This window comes from Micropterus salmoides, unplaced genomic scaffold (genome assembly GCF_014851395.1).
Source record: "Micropterus salmoides isolate LMB-PRFRI ecotype aquatic unplaced genomic scaffold, ASM1485139v1 Ms_hic_scaffold_22, whole genome shotgun sequence".
Lineage (NCBI taxonomy): Eukaryota > Metazoa > Chordata > Actinopteri > Centrarchiformes > Centrarchidae > Micropterus > Micropterus salmoides.
This window is the reverse complement of record NW_024041373.1, coordinates 8,097,302-8,119,952: the sequence shown is the minus strand read 5'-3', so window position 1 is coordinate 8,119,952 and position 22,651 is coordinate 8,097,302. Positions and strand designations below refer to the sequence as shown.

The following is a 22,651-nucleotide window of genomic DNA, read 5'->3' as shown; positions in this document are numbered from 1 at the left end:
AATACTTTAAACAACTGTTTTTTTAAATTTTTTGACAGATAGTGTTCAGTAACAAAGGGGTCATCCAGCTGACTGTTTCACTGAAACACAAATCTCTGCCACTTAAAGCTGAGAAAATAAAAGCTTTATCAGCTTCTCAATATTAGATATTTGCGAGAAACAGAATTGAGAGTCAGTGAAAATGGAATAGGCACGCAAAATTTGCATTATTCTGCAACAATGGATATTTACACTTGAAGTGGCTTCTGTGGACCAGTGCTTCCCAGCCTCTACTGCAAATATTAATTAATAATTTAGAAATAAATATTGCTCTGAACTAGAGTGTATAATGAACAAATCATGTTTGGAGGTTAACTGTGGCTAAACACCATGTTGTAATATTATTAAAAGAATAATTTATGTGAACCACCAGACATCCATTTCGTAAATTGTAAAAAAGAATCACATAATCACATACAGAAGTTTTATCTGTCTATTTTTTAGAGACATGACGTGAACAAACATACTGCACATTTTGAGTTTATTATTAATTGGAACATAATCAAATAATAACAACATAATGATAACACTGATTAGTTTACATAATCATACTTTTTCCACAAATATTCCCATTACAGTGAATCAAAAAGTAAACTGTAGTCTGACACGGGACATGGTCACAATCTACATTAAGTCTCATTACACTGGAGTAGCACTTACTAGTTGATATTTCCCATGTAAAAAACAAGAACAAAACAAGAAAACTGTTCACTGAACATGTCTGCATTACTTTTCTTTGGCAAGAACAGTTTTGAAACATCTTGTGGGAGAAACACAAAATGGGTCATTTTGAGGAGCACAATCCTCTAAAGTAGAAACTTTACATTTTCAGGACAAGTTCAGCATTTTGCTTTTGTTCACTCAATCCCAGCTGTCTACAACAGGTGATGGTAAAGACGTCCCCTTTAATTCCTGGGCTGGAATAAGATCTTCACAGTCGCACATTAGTAATTGGAGGCTATTGTAGAAGCGGCACAGGCACTTAAAAGACATTGACACTGGCATACAATCTGTTACAATAGTCATGCAGTGGTACAACTTGGCCAACATGACCCGTGAGGTAATAATTAACATACTGAAGAGCTGAATGAAGCGTGGTCTATATTGATCCAGCCACCTTTACAGCAAAAAGACCCCAGTTTTAAACGCTGAATACCCGTGCAACAGAAATAAAAGGGAACCAACTTTAGCATCAGATTGTATATGTACAGTCTTATAGAAATATACACATCTACCAATTAGTCATCTTTTCTACAGTGTTGGTTTGTCTTTAGCTATCAAGCTTGTCCACAGCTTTTGCGGGTGAAGGCAAAGCCATCCAGTTTGCATAAACACTATCATTGGCATATCTTGTAAAGACTGGATTAGTGGCATCATGTCTGTTGAGCGGTACCGGGCTCTTCTCGGGCCAGTTCGGGTATGACATGCCTAAAAATAAGAACACATCATTTTTCTGCACTCAGTGAAAGATAAACAGCGTGCAGACAGTAAGGCTCTCAAATCAAACTCTGTATTGCCTACATAAAGTGAAACGTCACATCATTTATTATTCATTGGATTTTTTGTAATGTATCAAGGCTCTAATGTTTCTCATTGCCCCATTCTTGGCCTATGGCTGCCTTTCTATAACTGTTTAGAAATACATATAGACAACAACTAACTAGTCCAATATGTTCTTTACTTTTAATCAGTGTCACCTGAGAGTTGTGTTCAAAAGCCTTACTGTTTCTCTGTTCAGAATTGTGAAATCATTATAGATTAATAGCTAATATACATTAGAAAGTCAGGAAATTTAAGACATCTGGAATAAAAAAAAACACAGTGAGTTATTGATTGAGTGAGGACCTGTTTCAAATGTTACACACTGTTTCTTCCAATGCAAACAACTAATGAAATGATGACAATGGAAATGTTATGTTAAATAAAAATGCAGATGACGCGTGAGTATGAGCAGTGCCATATAAATTAGAATGAAGGGTAGATCCAATATTTACAAATATAGCATTTTTGGTCAGAATTCATGTACATTAGAAGCAGGTCCAAATAAAACAAAACAGTCAAGACACAAGATCTTTTTTTCACTGAGCCTCTCATTTACGATGAAATGGGAGATATGTCAGCATTAATCAGCAAAAGGCATGCCTAGGTCACAGTCAAACACACTTGACTATGGAAAAGCCAATCACAACTTGCCAAAAAAGAGAGCTTGTGTTGTGTGTCCTGTTTCTAAAATCTAGTAAATGCGTGGGAGATTCTACCATAGAGCTTGTTTTCAATCCATGTGGAGGGAAGGGTTCGAGGGAGAGGGGCGTTATTACAGTCCACTAGTGGTGTGTCCTCTTCAGAGAGGGCGTCGTCGTACAGCAGGGCATCAGCTGGCGTGGACGCAGCCAGGTCCAGGTAATCCTGACAAGAACAGATGAAGCTGCCATTAGGCTGATTACTGAGGAGAGAAGTCACAGCACACTAAGGCCAAGTGCGCTCAAGCTAAAGGTCAGATACATTCAGTGCAGTGACGTTGTCCACTGACAATGATCCGGAGGAAAATGTGTGCAAATACTTTCTACTCATTACATCAAGTGACATGCCTTTTTACAACAGTGGAGAACTAGCCTGCTGTATTATGGCATGCCTGCATTGTCTTGTCCTTAAATGCTCTATATTTAGCCTCACTTCAACAGCAGGGGCCTGACTGGGATGCCCTGTGATTACGCTGCCCAAGGCCACATTTTAGGATTGCTCTTCAAACACTAATTATGGTATTTAAAGCAGTTAGGACAAGTGACAGTGAGGCAGTGTATATGTTATGTTGTTCAGCATAAATGATATGGTGCTTATTTTGGGCCAGTTGCAAAATCCAAAAGGAGGGGAATCAAAAAACTTTAACATCAGGCTGTCAGCCTCAATGATGCATCACAGAAGTTTTGTCAAAAATGTGCGAGTAATGCACAGAAATAGACTGATTAATAGTTTCTCCTCACTCCTTTCCTGTGAAAGAATATGAATAACTTATTACAATGTATAGCTTCACCATACCCGACTTTTCACCATCATCTTTTCCAGTTCTTTGCTGATGTCTGAGAATGTCTGCCTCTTGTCTGGTTCTTGTTTCCAGCATCGAAGCATGAGGTTATACCTGCAGAGGAAAAAGTTGGGTGAAAAAAGTATCATTGAATCCTCCCAACAGTAATTTTCCACGACTATCTTAATGTGGTCGAGGAGAGTTATTGCACTCAGGAGAAATGAGGAGGTGCTTTAAAGTAACAGAGTGGGGCTCACATTTCCTCAGAGCAGTTCTCTGGTCTCTCCATCCTGTAGCCAGTCTTGAGCAAGTTAAAGAGGCGTTCAGGAGCGATACCTGGGTATGGATTTCCTCCCAGTGTCACTATCTCCCACAACAGCACACCAAAGGACCAGCTGGAAACAAAAACAGGAGCTCATAAGAATAAAAAAAAGAAAATAGAGAACGGAATAATCTGTGTAATTGCTTGCAGGAATAGTTCAGCATTTTGAGAAATACCCTTATTCACTTTCTTGCCCACAGTTATGAAGATCAATACTATTCTAACTATTCTGTCCGTTTAATAAGAAGTAACAGCCAGCAAGTTCTTAGCTTAGCATAAAGACTGGAAAAAGGCAGAAACAGCTAGCCAGGCTCTGTCTGAAGGTAACAGATTCTGCTTACCAACACCCCTAAAGGTCACTAAGGTCACATGCTTTATCTAATTTAATACATAAAAACAGCAAAATGTAAGTAGAACATTGTGGTTTTTATGAGGGGTTATGTGGTGAACTATTTCTTGGGCTGAAGCAGTAACTTCCTGTAAAACCACAGATTGTTGTTTTTACTACAAATTCAACAAATAGGATATAACATGTTAATGAGTGAGTGTTACTATTACCTTTTGACAGAGCCAGACTAGCTGTTTCCCTGTCTTTCCAGTCTTTATGCTAAACTAAACTACTTGTAGCTTGACATTCACAAACCATACAAAAGAGTGGCATCAATCTTCTCATCTAACTCTCAGCAAGAAAGCAAATAAGTGTATTTCCCAACATGATAAAACCATCCCCCTTTATATGATGATTGTACTCACACGTCACTTTGTGTTGTGTAAATGTGATCAAACAAGGACTCTATTGCCATCCATTTAACAGGTATGCGGCCCTGGAAAACAGAGATAGACATTACTGATTTGTATTCAAAAGATTGTTGTAAATGCACCAAAATTTATTTATTCTAGTTTTCTGTCTCTATTCTTTACCTTGCTCCTCTTAACATATGAGTCCTCTTCATACACATCTCTGGAAAGGCCAAAGTCTGAGATCTTCATCTTTCGTCCTTCAGCTACGAGGACATTTCGCGCTGCAAGGTCCCTGTGAACAAGCTGTTGGAGCGAAATGCTCATTTAAAGTGTGTCAATCGACATTTCATCTCTTTGTCTTCAACTGACACTTCAGCTCCTTTCAATGCCGAGTCTTATAGCAGGTTCATTTAAACTGATATTTCAACTTCACTCAACCCTTAAATTCTAGTTTGGCAAATACCTTCATTTCAGCCAGGTATTGCATGCCTCTGGAGATCTGCCATGCAAAGGAGATGAGGTCACCCATGGTGAGAGCCCTGTCATCTGGGTTCTCCAGGTAGCTAGAGTTTCGGTTGGTGTCCCTGCCCATGTAGCTCGGGCCAACTTTCCGACTCTCACGCAGGAAGTTGCGGAGCGAACCATACTTGGCATACTCCACGATCAGATACAACGGACCTATTCATAGATATGCAGCACTTAGACTCTATGTGCAACACACATTCCCTGAGAGAGGATGGTGAGAGGACTGAGGTCTTACCGTCCTGGCTGCATGCTCCAAACATCTTTATGACGTGGGGATGGTTGACTTGCTTCAGTAAAGTGAATTCTGACAGCAGGTCACGCAGTTCACTGTGGGAGGCGTTTTCTGTTTTGGAGGAAAAGAGGGGTTTGTAATATTGAAAACATTCATCTCTTCAGACATTCACTCCTCATATATCACCATTATTTCCCCATTTGTCTGGTCCCTATCTGGCTTATCTTACCTTTAAGCATTTTCACAGCCACAGTGGTGTAACCTGCTTTTCCTTTCAGCCTGAATGCTGTTGCCTTGACAACTTTCCCAAACTCTCCTTCTCCTAAAGTCTTGCCAAGTACGAGGTTTTTACGAGGAAACTCCCACTTAGGATCCTCCTGTTGAAACAACATATGAATGTTTTTTGACTTTGTAACAGTTTCAACATACCACACTGAAGAAATGTCTCTCACAGGCTGAAAGAAGCTTACAGGTATTTTAAAGGTGTCAGTCTCAATGGATTCCTGCGAGCCCCGGCGTAAGTTGTTAGCAGGGAAGCTGATGGGGTAAGCCTGAGCTGGCCGGCGGAAAGTCATCTCAGCAGAGGCAATAGGGGGCTTGGGTGAGTTCTTGTGGTACCGGTGGATGAAGTACGAGGATAGGAGGATGGAGACGATGAAGGAGAGGAGCAGAGCAGTGGCAATGATGGTCTTACACATGTCGTCACATATCGCCTCTGCACAAAAATAAAGATCAATATAAATACAGAGATCAGCAGTGCATTTCTGCTTTATTCTTGAGATGACATGAAGTAGGACCTCTTGGACACAGTTTTTTGTGATTAATGACAACTCACCCTCAACATCTACCTTCTCACAGAAGCATCTCTGAGAGTAGCAGTAGCAGGTTCCATAGCCAGCGTGAATCTCGTTCCTCAAGCCTCGTTCATGACCTCCGGTAACAGGTTCCTCTTCAGAGACAAATAAAGCGCAACATAGTGAACATGACAGTCAGAATGGTTTTATTTACAGATTTATACATGAAGCAAAATGTGTTTTACATCTTTAAATGCATGCAGAAACCAGTCAGTGTAATATAAAGAAGGGCATGTGCTTCTTACTTGTACAGTCTTGTGGGCATATTGACGCATCTTTGCTTTCAACTGCATCGCAAAAGCTATCTGGACATGTGCGCAGGTCAGGGGAGCAGGTTGAGTAATTTGTAGATATTCCTGATACGTAAACACAAAAGACAGGAATATTCAGGTGCGAAAACAGATACCAGATGACAGACACATTTTGGTCAGTTTGTCTTGATGTTGAAATTAAGTCCTTCGAGGTGAGAAACATAGCAGGTTAAACACAACAATACATCACTGAGGGGGCTCTTTGGCCATTGTATGGTGTTTCTAGCTTGTACTTAAATTAAGACCACATTTTCCATGTCTCTTGTTGCCTCCTGTTGCAAAAAGGATGTTACCAAGACGGATACACATGCACATTCTGGTCCTTTAATTTGTTCCAGTACCACTTTTGAGGGAAACATGTTCTCAGTGATGATCTCATTTGGTTCTAGTTAAATTACTGAAAGGTCTCATAATTAATACGGTTATGATTCAGTGATGTTCTAAATGTTATAGATTACAAAGAACACATTTTATATATGTTTATTATAAGTGTTAATGAAATAAAATGTACCTTTCTCACTGCCTTGCCTCCACTGGCATCTCCCTGTTGTCGCCCCCAGGCCTCGGACAGATTCACAGTCACCTCGCCGTCTATTTTCTGCACAGGACAGGAACATCTGGTTCTCCTGACTGGCCTTGTTTGCTATGTACAACAGTGCCAAAAACACGCATAATCAAATCTTTAAAAGACATTTGGGAGAAGGGAAAACTGTTAAAAAGAGTCTGCACATGTGTGCCTACAGTGGTGTTGAATTAGTTAGGAAGTGAAACACAGACTGTCTCCTAAATAGCAGCTGGTGATCACATCCAGAGAAAACTGAACTAACTTATGTAAGATATTTTGCCTTTAAACCTGAGCATGTGTGCAGTTTACTAAATAGGTTAATGAGTAGCACAGATTAGATTATGATCTCAAGCATTAAATGAACTTTCTTTTTAAAACCTTGTGAAATATGAAGTGGACTGTGGCTGTTACAGTCTCACCTTCATCTAGTACAATGTGGATCTGCGTGCTGGCCTCTAGCTGTGTGTGCTCCTCCTGAGCTACAACAAGATACTGCAGGTCTTGGCACTCAGGCCTGCGTAGCGCCTCCAAGTCATTCACATAGAGCAGTCCCCACGTCTCGTCTGGGGCCTGGGTGAGGCTCACGGCTTCGTAGCAGGACTGCACATCAGCAGACACGTTCTTATCTGGCACCTCGAGGCGGTATGTGACACTAAAGCCATCAAACTGCTGGCAGTTTTCCACACAGACTGTGCCAACCTGAGAGGAGATGAAACATTGAAAATTTGAATGACAGAAGGTAATATAAGTTGAAAGCAAACACCTTTATGGACTGCTGTATTGTAGAGACACTGATAAATTAATTACAGTTACTGTTTTTTTTTATTTAGCCAGCAGGTGGCACTCTCTTAACATGTTTAAGAGTGAGTCATATTTCTAAGCTGTTAAAATGACTGATTTCTATACATTGAATAGAATTAAAACTATATAACATTTCAAGATTAGATTTGATCCTCTTATTGAGGCTGTGAAGCATGTTGCATTTCTGGCCATCAGAGACATCAAGGCAGGTACAGTGTATTTATTGTACAGAAATTACTTTCAAGTTCAGAAATGTTTTTCCTTTGTTGACTTTGGCTTCCAAGCACAACTTTTTTTTTTAGCATCTTTCAACATTGTGTATTAGGCTTTGTTTTAGCAAGCCTGAGTTTGTCATCTTGATAAATGTTGATGTGATGTCTAGGTGTCGCTCATCCAGAGAATTTTTGATGTGAGTTACTGCGTGTACTAAATTGAATAATGTTGTCAAGTCAAGTAATTTTCATGTGTGGACTTCAGCTTTGCTTGACCACATGCTGTATTACTTGAGAGTACTTCATAAAAAACATAAGAAACATAATTCTGATGGCGGTATTTAGATTTTACGCTTTCACAACTAGGCATGCATTTGGCCCTGGCAAAGTTATGCAAATCAAGTGCATATTTTCATCACATTGAATCAGGTACCTACAAGTGAATTGTTTTTAGTATAAAATGTTCTTGTGTGTGTGAGTGCTGAAGCCTCATACTAGCTTTACTTGAACTCTAGAACACGTTGTTGCACTGAAGGGGCCTGTGGATTTTTATCCCCATGTCCTGTCACTTACATTAGCCAACAGTTTAACGTCTTTTTTTTTTTTTGTCTCCGGATGAGGAGCCAAACTTGGAAACAAGCTGGTATGAGCTAATGTTGCTCCCAGCCCCAGACAGATGTTGCTGGCCACACTTTACACACTTCATACTATTGTGCAGGCACCAATTTCCTGTAATTCCCTATTAAAGGGTTTATCTACTGCAACACCAAGAATATTATTTACATCTAAAAATGCCCTTGTGACAAAGTCTATGTCAGTAACTACCAGAAGCCTAAACCAATGCACCAGCGAGCACAAGAATGTCTGATAATGAATTCACTCAAAATGTCTTTGCTTTGCATTTTTTTAGGTATTGAAAGTATTGACCTTACTTGAAGAGCCAATATTGATAAAAACTTTGCCAATGGGAACTTGGATCCATACCTTGGACTCTCTACAACCTGGGGCCTGAATGAGGGAAAGACTTCTTGTTCTGCCTCATGCTCTGATGGTCTTTTAGATCGACTGTTAAGATAATAAATTGGGTTGTGCAGATGTTTAAATTATCACCGTAACATTTTTATGCCCTTTACTTACATTAAAATCTCATAAGGAAGGGACTCCATGGCCAGTTTGTTGAGGAGGAACAACTACAGCAGTGTGACTAATATTGACTTGGAAAAATGTCTATCTATTGTTTAAGACAGCCGCACACTAATTCAGGAGTTATAGATTTGCATAAGTACCTGTGCATAAACAGAAGCTCTGCGTGTCAACGTGAATATATGTGTGATGTTGGGGAAGCGGATGTGGACCGGTAAGATGGTGATGTTGAAGTGCAGCAACACTGTTCCCTCTAGACCGGGGTACGTGGTGTCATTGACCAGGTAGTCCAGCTGCAGGGTGTGATTCTCAGTCACATACAGGTTCCTCTTCAGGACAAGCTCTAAAATCATGAAAATGTGTTTTAGCATCACATTGCATCAGGTGTTCATAAAAACATGTACATTTTATTAGCCCCTGGATTACTTACGGTAGTTATGGACGGTTTCTCGAATGCCTCCGTGAGCAGCTATCTTTTCACTGAAGGTGCCTTTTATGTCAAATGTTTCTTTTATCCATGGGTCACTATTGAGCAAGCTCCCCACGAACTTATTGTTGCTCTGGTCTATTGGATAAATGGGGGTTAAATCCCTGTCAAAGACGAACAAAGTGCCAAAAGAGCCATCCTGGAAAAAATAAAAAAACAGAGACAGGAGAAATCTGAATCCTAATAGAAAGAGGATAAAATTAGCCAACATTGTGCTTATAAAATAATCAAAACTGATCAGATCAGTGTTATATTAGTCTTCTCACCTTTGTCCGATTGTAGCTGATGACAATATCTGCTGTGTCTGTACCATTCACGAATGGTGCGTTATCATCCTCATCGTTCACAAAAACATTCAGTGAAGTTTCCACCTTGGTGATGACCGTTTCTGTCCGGACCGTGCAAACCAGCAGGAGTCTGTAGCGCTCACTCTCCTCGCGGTCCAACGGAGCAGTCACCACCAGCTCTGTGGTGTTCTCATTGACAGCAAATGGTACTGGGGTATCTGTGAACAAGAGGAACAACAAAAAGCAGGTGTCTATGTGTCTATACCCATCGTTTGAATGGACTATACTGATAACAATAAACTAATAGCAGCAAGAATGGAGAGGAGTCAGTCAGTCAATATTTACCTAAAGTTTGCTCACATTAGCTAATAATAGCCACTGTAAGATACTGGTAAGACCAGCAGCAAAACTCCTGAGTGTTGGAAAGAATGGAAGAATGTGTAATTTCTTCTTTGAAGTATTACATAGCCTCTTTAATGTGTCTAACCTGACTCCACATTGTAAGAGATGGTGTAGTTGGGGCAGACATTGAGTCTGGTGAGGCGTCTGAGTTGCCGCAGGGCCCCTGGGAATCTGTTCTCCATGATGTGGGGGTTGGAGGTGTCTCTGTGCGGGAAGCATAGTTCCTTCATATCTGTCTGAGCACACTGGGGCATTGTGGTGTTGACAAAGTCCAGGGTGATCCGAAGAGAGTTGCTGCACTGGGACTTCTTCGGGGAGTTATGTAACATGGCACGCAGGTTCAACTTCTTCACAAACCATGACTTTTGATCTGACGAGACGCAGAGCCAAAACAAAAACAAGAGGCATTGTTTAATCTCAGACAGTGCTCTTTTTGATGATGGAGATCTTTTTTGCCTGTATGCAATTACATTATCATCCTGAAGGCAGAGACCTTATTAGTATGCAAAGAGCCAAATGTCAAGAAACTAATTTACTTTCATGCGCAGAGGATAGGTGGCACTGAAATTATACTAATATGTTACCATTAAAATACTTATATCCAACTTACTTATCAAGGCGAAGTCACTCTCCTCCAGGGTTTTATTCAAGGACAGAATTCCAGTGTTGATGTCCAGGTTGAACCAGGTGCTGTAGACTGGACGTCTGACAGAAAGGATCCAGCACAGGAAGAAATGTGGCCTCTCAGAGTCGCTATCCAGCATGCCGTGGATCTGGAGGACCGGTGTCCCTGCCGGCTGGCCAACATACACAGTCTCAGTGTACTCATTCTGAGGGAAGTACAGCCCTGTCGCTCCTGCAGAAAGATGACATGAAATAACCAGATGTTTAAAAAAAACAGGCAGCCAAGTGAGTCACACAGGAATATGGTTTTATTTCCATTAAGGAAAACATTGTGATAAGTTGAAAATAAGGCGTGACATTACTGCTGAGACCCTCTCTTATTACAGAGCAGGATAACAGCAATAATCAGACATCTCTTTCTGGATATTTCACTGTGGCAACAATACCCACTGACAATGCTGTCTGACCACTGAATGGAAATTAACACACACATGGAATATGACAGCTTCTCTTTTTTTCCTCGTCTTTCATCTCTCCCGGAAATTGAAAGAAGGGCTCATGTGACACTTAGGCAGCTCTTTTAATGAATTTCTCATATGGTCAATAACATGTGGTTTCCGATTCTCCTTGTGTTCACCTTGAGAAGTTTAATTACGAGGGGATAACATGATATGGTAGAGAAATGAATCATTACCTGCCGGAGGGGAGTGTGGGCTGTGTATGTGTGTTGGAGTAATCCATAAAGACCTATAGCAAGCTGTGTGTTTTACAGGAAAATGGAGATGTGAGTGTTCCTCCTGTAATTATATCCCTGTTATGGTCCTCTTTGACGACGGTAGGCGACCATTTAGGGAACGCACTAATGTCATTAGCAGACAGCAAAACTAGATTTTCTATTTCTGTTAGTGCAGTTGAGGCCTCGGCTCTGGTTTCAGACATTGATTTAATTTAGTGGGGGTTGGATGACAGGAGGCTGAGCTGATGGATAAAATGTGGCTGTCCTTCCTGAAGGATGGAGATACACTCAGGGAGGCTACAGCCCTTTTTATTAAGTGTTCCAGGCACAAAAACAAACAGCAGGCCACATGTTTGTGAATCCTGCTGTGAAGGTACTTTCATGATTTTAGGGATGATTTTCCATTTCCTCAACCTATCACATACAAATTAGAGCAATTCATGCTCATCATTTGAAAAGAATCATAGGGCCTTATTTGGCTGAGGATTGTATTTATGTTTTGAGCACAGTAGGTTATATAGATCTGTTAGATGCCACCCCAAATGTTTTTCTTATGGCGCTGCTGCCAAAAAATCAACTGCTCAAAACACATTTTTATTTATGGACAAATTTGTTTCAAACAGTACAATACAGACAGGAAACACAATATATTTAACAATATGCTTGCATAGAAAACTTGTGACAACATGTTTTTCTAAGAAAATTAAAAAATATTTGCAGCAATGGCATTTAACCAGAATTAAAATTAGGCTTGTTAAATTTGTTGTTCATATAATATCATTCAAAGTGATTAAGTGAGTAAGCTGTAGCTTTCAAATCAGACCATGGGAGTATGAAAAAAAGATCTAAAGTTAAGTTCTGTTTTAAAACTACTGATATTTTATTGCTACTCAGTCTGGCTTAGAGTGCTTTATGTAGCCACACCCAAGGGCGGTACTACGACTATTTATTCAAAGACACACACATGCAGTTGTTGGATACCTGTAGACCAGTGCCCTGATGAAAAGACAATTTGGGCTCCAAACATTTTACTTTTATTTCTAATGTAATAATACAGTACAGTGTCGTGAGAAAAACAAAATGGTTCAACATGGATGAACAATAGTAGAAGAACTTTAAACTTTAAATGCAAATTTCCTGGAAGTAACTTCAATAATAAAATATAGTAGCTACAAGAGCAAAACAGAGTATGATGGTTTTATTCAAGTGTAGGTATCATTCTGTTTACTTAAAATGTCCATTAGAGGGAGCCATTATCTTACTGACACAGGCTCAACAGGGTGCAACTACAGCTTAATCATTATCAAAATACATTATTAAACTAAGGCATGTACTAATATAATAAGATGCTAATGATCTCAGATTCATTGTATAATTAACAAGGCCTTTATTAGATAAATAAATCAAATTAACTGAATCTACAGATATCTTACACATGACACTGTCATGAGTCAAACAGAGCAGATGACAGCAGCTCTACAAATAAAACTAGAGGGTCCAACGTGTTAAACGGTGGGAGCAGAACGCATTTGTGTTTTGGCTCCAAGCCACTGTGGCTGGACCCCGTGCAACACAATTTGTTTATATCATTCAAAATTCAATTTCTTTCCAGGACTGAAGCCAACAGAAAGCAAGCAGTTTATATCAAAACTAATTAATTGAATGGATCAAGCAGGCCTCTCTTAGCAAATGGCATCTTTGGTCTGTGAAGCCATGATGAAGATTTTCCAAAAGCATGACTCATTATCTTCCCTAAATGATGCACAAGAATGATGGAAATAAAGATAGTAATGATATTTCACCTCTTATGACCATGCAAGAGATGGAAAATGATTTTACAAATAAAAGATGCAGTACAGGTTTTATTTCAGTTTTTTGTCTTATAAACGCTGAAAAATGTTCACCAGAGTTTGACATATAGATGAACATTAAGTTGTTTTTGGGACAGCTTTGATCTCCCATAACTCAAAGTGTGTAAATATTACAATCATAAGAATACCCTTTACAGCCTTAAAACACCCATAAAACAGATGCTGAGCTGCCACACACATTGTCATTTCTTCAAAAGCTGGAGTAAGTAATTTTGCAAACAAAGCAATTGTTTGAACAGGAGGACTCTTGTAGCAAGCCGTGTTTACAATAGATATCATGTACTGCTGAGTGGATAGTGAAATTGAACCCTCGCACTCATCTGTACATGTAGGCTATGCTCTTCCTGGTTGCCTTCGATGACTGCAGTTTTCTTCAGTTAATTATGGCACGTGTCTGTTTTGTCTCATATTTTAACTGTGGGAAGACAAAAAGGACACAAGCACTCACAAAATCTGAAACCATGTGCTCATTCAGCCACAGACCACAGCGTGTCTAGGACTGGCCTGATAGGGTGGGACGCCCTCTCCGTCGTCCCAGACAAAGACAGGAACTCAATTAGCTCAATGCGTGCTTCGGCTGATAGATTTACCAGCTATGAGCTCATGTGGTAGACTAACCCACAGGCTTACTAATCTACCTCTCTGAATGTCCTTCTAGGAAACAAAACATGGATCGCCCACCCAGACGTCCTCACTGACCATCCTTGTCAACGGCATGGCAGACCAGGAAAACTGCATGATTCACTCCCTCGCTAATCTTGTTCGTAGACTGGCAGTCCTGCGGTGAGAGCTCAAACCACTGCCCTTTCTCTCCCAAGGTCAACGTGCGCTGCATCTGTCCCTGGTAACGACCCATTGGAAAGGCCATGTATCTGGCATCAGACCAATCAATAGCCGTACTAATCAACAGTGATGCTGATTGTTTTCCACTGATGAGACAGACAGGGAGAAAGGCTCATGGCTGCATGTGTGCAAACACCTCCGCTGAACATAATATGGACCCACTTGTTTAGCTGCATGGCCACAGAGATATTACATCTACTGCACAGTTTTAATTTCACAGCCAACTCCTCAGTTTAGTCCATCAATATCCACATTTTCAAACAATCCATTCTCTATTACAAAGCAGCTGTAGCAAGCCGCAATGAGGAGCATATCACCCAGTTATATCATGGTGATATTAGCACAATAAATATCATAATCACTCTGAAACCTATCATGATTACTCTGCTTCCAAAGATGTAACAGTCATGGATATGGTTCTTTTCAAGGATTCAATTAACTAAAAAGCTGCACATTGAGTTATAATTACACTTATGAAAGCTATTATTGATCAAATTGTTTGCAAATGTCTCCCTCTTGGTTTCCTGTGCCAGTATGCATGACTGCTTCGTCATATCATTCTGGATTTAATATAGTCCTGATTGTGATGCAATCTCAAAACAATGAGTTGTAATAAGGAAAGAAAGTCATTTCCTGTTATGATGACACAGTCATAAAACTTTTCATCAGAGTAACACGATATCTGATCCCAGTTTGGAGTCAGGCTCCAGGTATATTACTCAGTTTACCGTGATGCATACCGTAACATAATAATCAATTACCCCATAATGTAATCCAATTAGCCCTCAGAGAATACAAGAGCTGAGATCCAATGAACCATGTTCATCAGTCATCAAGAAATCTAATAGAACATCTCCTTGGGGATTAGCTGCAAGTACAAATTCAGTTTAAAAATTCCTGTGGGGATGACAGTGGCATCAAAAATTGAACACGTGGTGCATCATAGAGCTCCAGAGTTTGACGCAGTAGTCATTAGACTGCTTTGATAAAACATCTTTATGCTCATCAGAGCAGTAGTAAAAAGCCATCAGATTCACTGACTGATGTACTCCGAAATAGGCAAAGACAATTCGCTGTATGTGGCAAAATAAAGTTTTATTTTATTTTATTTGAATAAATGGCTCACTGCCACAGGTTTCATGATAGTTTCAGCTTGCTAGATGATTTTGAAAATCAATGGCTTTCTAATCCAATGTTAATTTTTACTTACTTTTATCTATTATTTTCATATTTACGCCTGCATCTAAAGCATCAAAATAAAGATAATCTGTACATTTACTGCCAAGAGAAACTTTCACAATTAAACAAGAAAGAGTCTACTCTACAGTTACAGTTGCTCCTCTGTGCGGCTATACTTATGCTGTATGCGAAATGCTAATATGCTCACAATGACAATGATTTTTAGCAGGTTTAATATTTACCATGTCCACCATCATTGTTTAGTGTGTTTGTATGCTAACATTTGGTCATTTCCACTAAAAACAAAGTGCAGCTGAAGCTGATGGGAATGTGACATTAGTTTTGCAGGTGTTTGGTCAGGGGATCATTAAAAGTCAGCAGGATTCCTCCTCTGGGGTCCCTGGATGTTTGGACAAAATTAAATGGCAATCCAATAGTTGTTGAGATATTTCAGTCTGGAACAACTGACAGACAGACCGACAGAGCTTCATTCATTCATGGCTAAAGCAGACATATATATACCTACACATTTTGCATATCAAGTTTGTTTGCCATTGCCATTGCAAGAGGTCTGTTGTGCTAATGTAATAAAAAATTGAAATAGTATATAAAATGTATTAATTGTGGAACTATAATTCCACTTTGCACATGTGCTATGTATAACATTTTAGTATCATTAAATCTTTAATTCTACCTAAACTAAAATGAGCACACGATTAGTACTATTAGCTTCTGACTGCTTGTTATGTGGTGTGTGGTGTCACAGTAAAACAAAGGGAGAACGGAGGACGCTGATCTTCCAGCATAAATGGAAGTTCAGTTTCTGGCACTGGCAGGTGGTAGGAGTGAAAGGCTAGTGGAAAAATCATTTCCATGTTTGCCCACTTCAGTAAAGGGAAGGATCAAACAAATGGAGACGGTGATGCCAGGGTGGGGCTGGCAGAGGGGGGGCAAGCAGCAGCATTCTCTTTTTGACAAGAAGCAAGGAGGTGTTAAATAATTTTTGAATTTTGAGAAAATGTGTCAAATCTGTCCTCACAATTGTCACATTTTTTTTACAGTAATTAGAATTAATTGGGCAAATTAGATGTTCATGTTTAAAGCTGGTTCACCGTTAAAACTGCAAAGTACTACATTTACCCACATCAAATTCTGCAGCATCACATGGCCATGTGGAATCAAATGAGCCTAGGGTCTTCTTTGTTTCATTCATTGTTGTAAATGATGGGTCAAACGCAACGTGCACCGCTAGGCAACTGGAAAATAACTTGTCAAGCCCCATGTGAAACGAGAGGACTAAATGCCCCGAGGGCGAAATTTCAATCAATGTCTCCTTGTCCTTTCACCACAGCAAATTAGATTCTACCCGTGCATGAGAGGGAAGTGTGACCCTGAACTGACGAGAGGATCAGACAGAGAGCTTTGACAGGTAGGAGCAGCATCCATGCAACGCCAGCAGCAGCTGAAGTAACAGTCCAGAGTTAGAGGTTGAGACTCTCAGCAATGGAAGAAATAGGTGGGTGATGTTCCTCCATCAGACATAAAATTTCAACAAACCACTGGTCGATTTTGGTCAATAACCTACTGGGATGATGCATTTATGCCAACATTTTGCTGATTAAAAACTGCCTAAGCTGGCAAAAGGAGGAGCTGAAAGTCAAATTGTCATAAAGGCTGAAACTGCTGCACCACTGCTTTGATTCTGATAAAACTTGTGATGATGCAACTTTTTGTTGACTGTCCCAAAAGGTACCAGCTGCATTTGTGCTTCCTGTTGCACTCCTTAACTTGTATTTTTCCCTGTAAAAAAAATGTCTATAACTTTGGTCATACTTTGCATTTGTAGCTGATTGTTCTTTTAGGGAGTGTTGCCGTAAGATGGGTGAGGAGAAGCTGAGGCCAGATGGTGAGACATGTCTTGTATGCCACAATGTTTTAAAAAATCAATAAACTAAACACCAAAAAAAATACATTCCCTATGCCAGGTCGGTTTTGCTAGTAACAGCTTTGACAGAAAGCCACCGAGAATTTAACTTATTCTTCCAAAGATATAAAGAGAAGTGACGCAATTTAATATAAACGATAAACTCTACAGCAAACAACTTGTATCATGATATTTTCCAATTACACTAAAAGAAAGGCAGTGACAGCAAGACTAGAAAATTGACAAGATTTATGCAATGCATCCATAGGCAGCACAAGACAGAAGCTTTACTAAATCATAGAATGTAATAGGACCTAAATCAAATAGCAGCATCAAATGAGATTTATTGGTCTGGTCCTTCTCATAGGCAAAAGATGCTGATGAAAATGATCGTTCTGATGCAAGGAGAAGGAGGAGCAGCTAAAGAGGCTGCAAACATGGCTTCCTCTGAGATGGTGGGGGTCATCACTGGAAATTACTTGGTTAAGGTTTCAAAGGTTAGAGGGCAAAGCAGGGTCAAAGATACAGTAGCAAGGTCACGGTGGAGGATAAACGGATCAATGCTTTTATGTGAAAACATCTGTGGGGAAGTGATGGATTAAACAGAAGTGTCAGTTAATTTCAATAAAGGCTTTTACCAGGTTTGGTAACAAAATGTACGTTTAACATTTTGTACTGCTGCAAAGCTACCACTCCATAAGCCTTCATCATTTCTTTAAACTTGTCCAAGTCATGAAATCTCATCAGCCAGCCTCCCATTAAATACAAACAAATTAATAATAATAAAAGTAGTTTCAAAAAGCTCTCTAGATGCATACCTGCATACATTCTGCTTCTTCCTGATCAAAAGTTCAAATATTAACAAAGCCATGACTGATCAAAAGATGTCCATGATTGCAAGAAATCATTTTTTACATCCAGACTGCCACCAACTCCAACTGTAACTACATAAACAAAGAGGGTTACCAGGCTCCAATTCACTCTAATTCAAGTCTTGAACTGCTTTACTTCTTCTACTTAACTCCTCTCGTAAGTACAGGGCGACGCAGAAAAATGCTGATTACTCTTCTAGTGAGCGCTGATTGCCAATTTCCTTTTTTTGATTCCCTCTGCAAGTAACACTAAACCAATCACTAACCTGTTACCTACAACAGTGAGGCTGTAAATTACTAGACACTTACTAATATATTTTGTTAACTTCAATCTAAACAAATAATGCAACCATTCGTTAGTTTCTCACAAATATTAGACTGGTATGGTGATGAAAACTCACATCATCCTCAAAAAGTGAGACAAAAACATCATCTTGAGCGTATACAGCAAAATCAATCTGATGTGTCATTTTGAGAGCAGTTAACGTCCGAGCTGCGGTTTGAATGCTGTGTGCACTTGTATAACAGGCGATATTTTCCTAAAGAAAACAAACAGCTAGTGTTTGCCCAGAGATAGGAGCAGCTGCTGCACACCTGCCTGCAGCTCGCTTCTTCTCCTCTCTGAACAAGTGTAGGTCTTTTGTTGCAAACAAGCAGGCAGGTGAGGGGCGCCGCGTTTGCGTAGGGTGTAGATTTCAGCACCCATGTAATTACCTTCACGCCCTTGACATTCGAAATCAAACTGGACCGACTGTGGTCGTCTATACCTATCAGCAGAGATGCCTGCTTCAGTGACAATACAGGGAGAACAAAGCGGGAACTGAGATGCAAATATATGCAGGGCATGTGATAGGAGCATCATAGTGTGATGTCGATCTACATCTCTCAGCCTCTGTGCACTGAGACTACACTGTCTGTCACAATGAAGAATAACCAGAGAACATTACACACAACTGTGGCACCTTAAAAATTTCATTAATCATTTTAACAACACTGCAGGAGCAACACTCCCTGGAGCGATTATGTAGGGCTGTAGTTTACTGGGAGTGTAAGCCCACTTTTGCAGGCATAAACTAGCGCAGAGCCACTCACGTCAAAATTAACACCTTTTTCACATCTCAATTCAACTAAAAGACTAATCTTTTACACTCTACATCCCTGATGAAAGCACTGATAGTAACCTCTGTTATGTTTTAAGTCCACACAATGGCCTATATTTGTCCAAGCATCACATCTGACATACTTGCTGCACACTGAGATTTGCACACTCCTGACCTATGAGAGACACTTTAAATATAGACTGCATGGGTGGACAGTGTTGGTACAGTTGGGCTGTGGGATTGTGAATGGGATTATAATATTATGATATATGGTATGGGACTCATCTGACTCTAGGTTTCAGTGTGTCATACCACACATAACAACCAGCACACAATACAAGTATCACTTTCTGCAGCATGAAACAGTGCTGGCATTGTGTTCGTGCCATTTCAGATACTTCTTGGAAAGGCCTTAAACTCACTGGGCTTCCGAAATTTTGCATTTTAGCTTTACAAACTAGCAGCCTACTTAATGTGTATTTGTCAGTTGCCATCTAGACTTCAGGTCCACTGGCTCTGTTTGTAGCAGCTCAGAAACCTTTTTTGCATTTCTCTTAATTTTCTCTTCTCTTCATCTTTTCCCCCACATGATAGTCAGTTTAACAGTGAATCATAAATTGATCATAAAAAAATCATTTTAAGTGTATCCCAAACCAAACATATTTTAGTTCTTGCTGTGTTACCACAAGTACCTGCCTTTCTTAGAGGAAAGCAAGAGATGAAGAAAAGAACAATGCTGTCAGAATTACAGATAATATCTCAAACAGGGCAGAGGATTTGAAGTGTAAAGAAAAGACGATTTCAAAATTTTCTCCGCTGCATTTCACTATTTAAAATTTCAATTTCATTAAATGTTGTTTTTTTATTTGCCTGCATAGCCCGATCTTTTTCAAGAAAGCCACTTGGAAACATGCTTTAGTGCAATTACATACATTTAAAATTGTTTCCAACTTCATCTTGTGCCCCTGAAATCAAACAATGAAGCTGATGATGAACCTTACCTTCCAGCAGCAGCAGCAGCAGCACCACAACGATGTTTCCCCGAGAGAAACCGCAACTTGAGCCCATATTCGCGAACCATAAGTGAAAGTTGCTGAATGAAAATGCGATTCAAAAAAGTTCCTTAGAGCGACGAATTCAAAATATGAATGCGATAAAAAAAAAATAAATGGAGGCGTTGAATAAACCAGTGCGTGTCCCGCGTGCGCGGCTCCGGGCGGCCAGATGAAGTCCTCAGTGTCCCATAGACGGGCTGCTGTGTGCGGCTCCAGTGGCTGCTGCTGGGCTGACTGACTGGTTGGCTGGCTGGCTGGCCAGGGGGAGGGGGTTCTCTACTCACTGCCCCGCTGCTTCCGCAGCAGCAGGCAGCACAGCATCTACAGGAAATTTAAGAGCATAATTTACCAGCAGGTCGGTCATCTCATTAACACTCAGCGGGGGGAAAATTATTAACAATTATCATTAAATGCGTAATAGTTCATTTTAAAGGTACAGGCACTGTTTTCAAAAAGGGTATCAGGTGTGTGCATTTTAATCACTGCTTCATTATAACAGACTCCTAAATGTATGAATTTAATTCATCATTAATATAATTATTATCATCTTTATGTCGCATGTAACCCCATTCACTAACACCAGTGACATTTAAATATTTACTTCAGTGGATCTAAACAACAACATTTAAAACAAAAAAAAGTGGTTACAGTCAGCATCAAATGAATGGGGAGGACCAGTGGGGAGGTAGCATTTTTTTTTTTTTTTGCTAAATGATGAACCATTGTGCTGCAGCCTAAACACCATATGGATAACTAAGGCTTCACTACTAACCACAGCATACATCTGCAGAGTCTATCTGCTCATAAATTACACTTTAACTACTGCAAGTCCAGCTGCGTGACTCTGGTCGAACTCTGTGGAACCTTTCCCCTCTCTGGTCTTGAGTGTGTGTCCAAGGCTGAAGGTTGTGTTAAAGTGAGGGATCTCTCTGTGACTGGATAGCGTGGAGTGATGCATTGCTGCAGCCTCGGGTCAGGACACCAGCCACTCACACAGCGATCGCCCTCCAATCAATGCCTCTGCATGGAGCAAAAACACTGAAGCTCACTGGGCTGCAGAGGGGATGGCAGGGCTCCTCAGGAGCTCCAGCAACTTTCACCAAGTGGAAGAAAACACATCATCACCCTTGTTATTATATTTGCACCTGCTGTCTTTGGTTAACTCAGTTTTTCTCATTTGTGGGACCTGCTGTTATACTGAAAATGCATGTTGAAAGCCTGATAATATCCAGATTAGCTATCATATTAAGTTTTTGGTAGTCTCTTAACCTTCAACTGTACACAATAAGCTTCTATCTAAAACCCTGTATATCCATTTAAAATAAAGTTATTCTTTTAAAATTCCAAGAAAACATCTGTAAATTGTTACTTTCTTCAAGATAGCTTTTCTTATGTCAAATTGATGTTAATACATTAACAGAAACTGTAGCCTACTGTATGTTTTCTTACACCATATATGAGGATGAATGATGTATCAAGGGAGAATGTGGGGATCATTGCATGCATGCTGCATGAGAACACTGTATCTGGGATAAAGTTTCCATATGACAGACTATAGGTATCCTGAGACACAATGAGGATCAATAAAGACAAGGAAATGTGGTGGTGTAGTCATGGCCTGTGGAACCACAAGATATCTTATGGGCTTTTTTCTGACAATGCTTGAGCGACAACAAGTTTAGTGCACTATAGCCTGGGTTCAGCAGAAATTCAATCTGAAATATAAGCAGAATATTCATCACTTCCACTGTCTGGACATTCTTATTTAGACCCTTTTGATCTTTAATAACAGCTACTTGTGATGTTTAATGGGTTTTGAGCTTATGCAGTTACTGCATGCCACTCAGAATGAGTCAGCTAAATGCTTATACTTTTATACAAAGCTCTATCATTGCATGCACATACACAAAAGATATCTTTAGACCTCTGTAGTGAGTCTGTATTGATTCAATTTTCATCTCATGAAGATGCAGCTATGCGTTCCCATTGCTGGCACAGTAGTTTGGGAAAGCAATTATGGACTTGAGTCCTGTTCAAGAAGGCAGCATGCACCTGCAGGGATTCAAAGAACAACTTCTGTTCATAAAACAATTACCAAAACCACTACACCATAGTACGCAATGTTATTACGGCTTCTGAGAAGTGTGTAATATGATTTCACTCTGAAAAAGAAGAGCATGCTGCTGTTTCATTTCATTAACTAGATGGTCATTTCATGATCCACACAGCACCTGACCTGATGGCACACTGATCTGAGCGTGTTCAATACTGTCATGTATACAAAAATATATATAAATCACTCAACTCAACTGTCAACCATGTGGAAATATTATAATGCAAGTGTGAAAATAAAGCCCTTTCAGGAGGTAAGTAGCTTTGTGTGTTAAATATATAAAATGTAAAACGTGTAATGGACTCAGGCTCTTGGGGGAGGCTCGGCGTTGTTCTCTGATGAATTGGATTTGTGTAATTTCCCTGATTTTCTAATACAATGAGTGCAAGAG

At 39.9% G+C, this 22,651-nt stretch overlaps 1 protein-coding gene across 2 annotated transcripts; it reads right to left on the bottom strand.

Annotated features, from left to right (window-relative positions):
* Positions 1-503: 503 nt before the first annotated feature.
* ret (ret proto-oncogene receptor tyrosine kinase) lies at positions 504-20,360 on the bottom strand. Of its 2 annotated transcripts, XM_038738003.1 has the most exons (20): positions 20,094-20,360; positions 10,554-10,799; positions 10,029-10,313; positions 9,521-9,759; positions 9,198-9,393; positions 8,911-9,110; positions 7,031-7,310; positions 6,558-6,689; positions 5,981-6,091; positions 5,717-5,830; positions 5,352-5,596; positions 5,111-5,258; positions 4,885-4,992; positions 4,588-4,802; positions 4,305-4,427; positions 4,137-4,207; positions 3,319-3,456; positions 3,076-3,175; positions 2,298-2,445; positions 504-1,467 (listed from the first exon to the last, which is right to left on the bottom strand). In XM_038738003.1, the coding sequence occupies exons 1-20, from the start codon at positions 20,158-20,160 to the stop codon at positions 1,310-1,312; spliced, it is 3,324 nt and encodes a 1,107-aa protein (XP_038593931.1). In that variant the 5' UTR covers positions 20,161-20,360; the 3' UTR covers positions 504-1,309. The 2 variants fall into 2 exon arrangements, with proteins under 2 accessions (XP_038593931.1, XP_038593932.1); XM_038738004.1 differs by having other exon boundaries at positions 1,345-2,445.
* Positions 20,361-22,651: the final 2,291 nt, after the last annotated feature.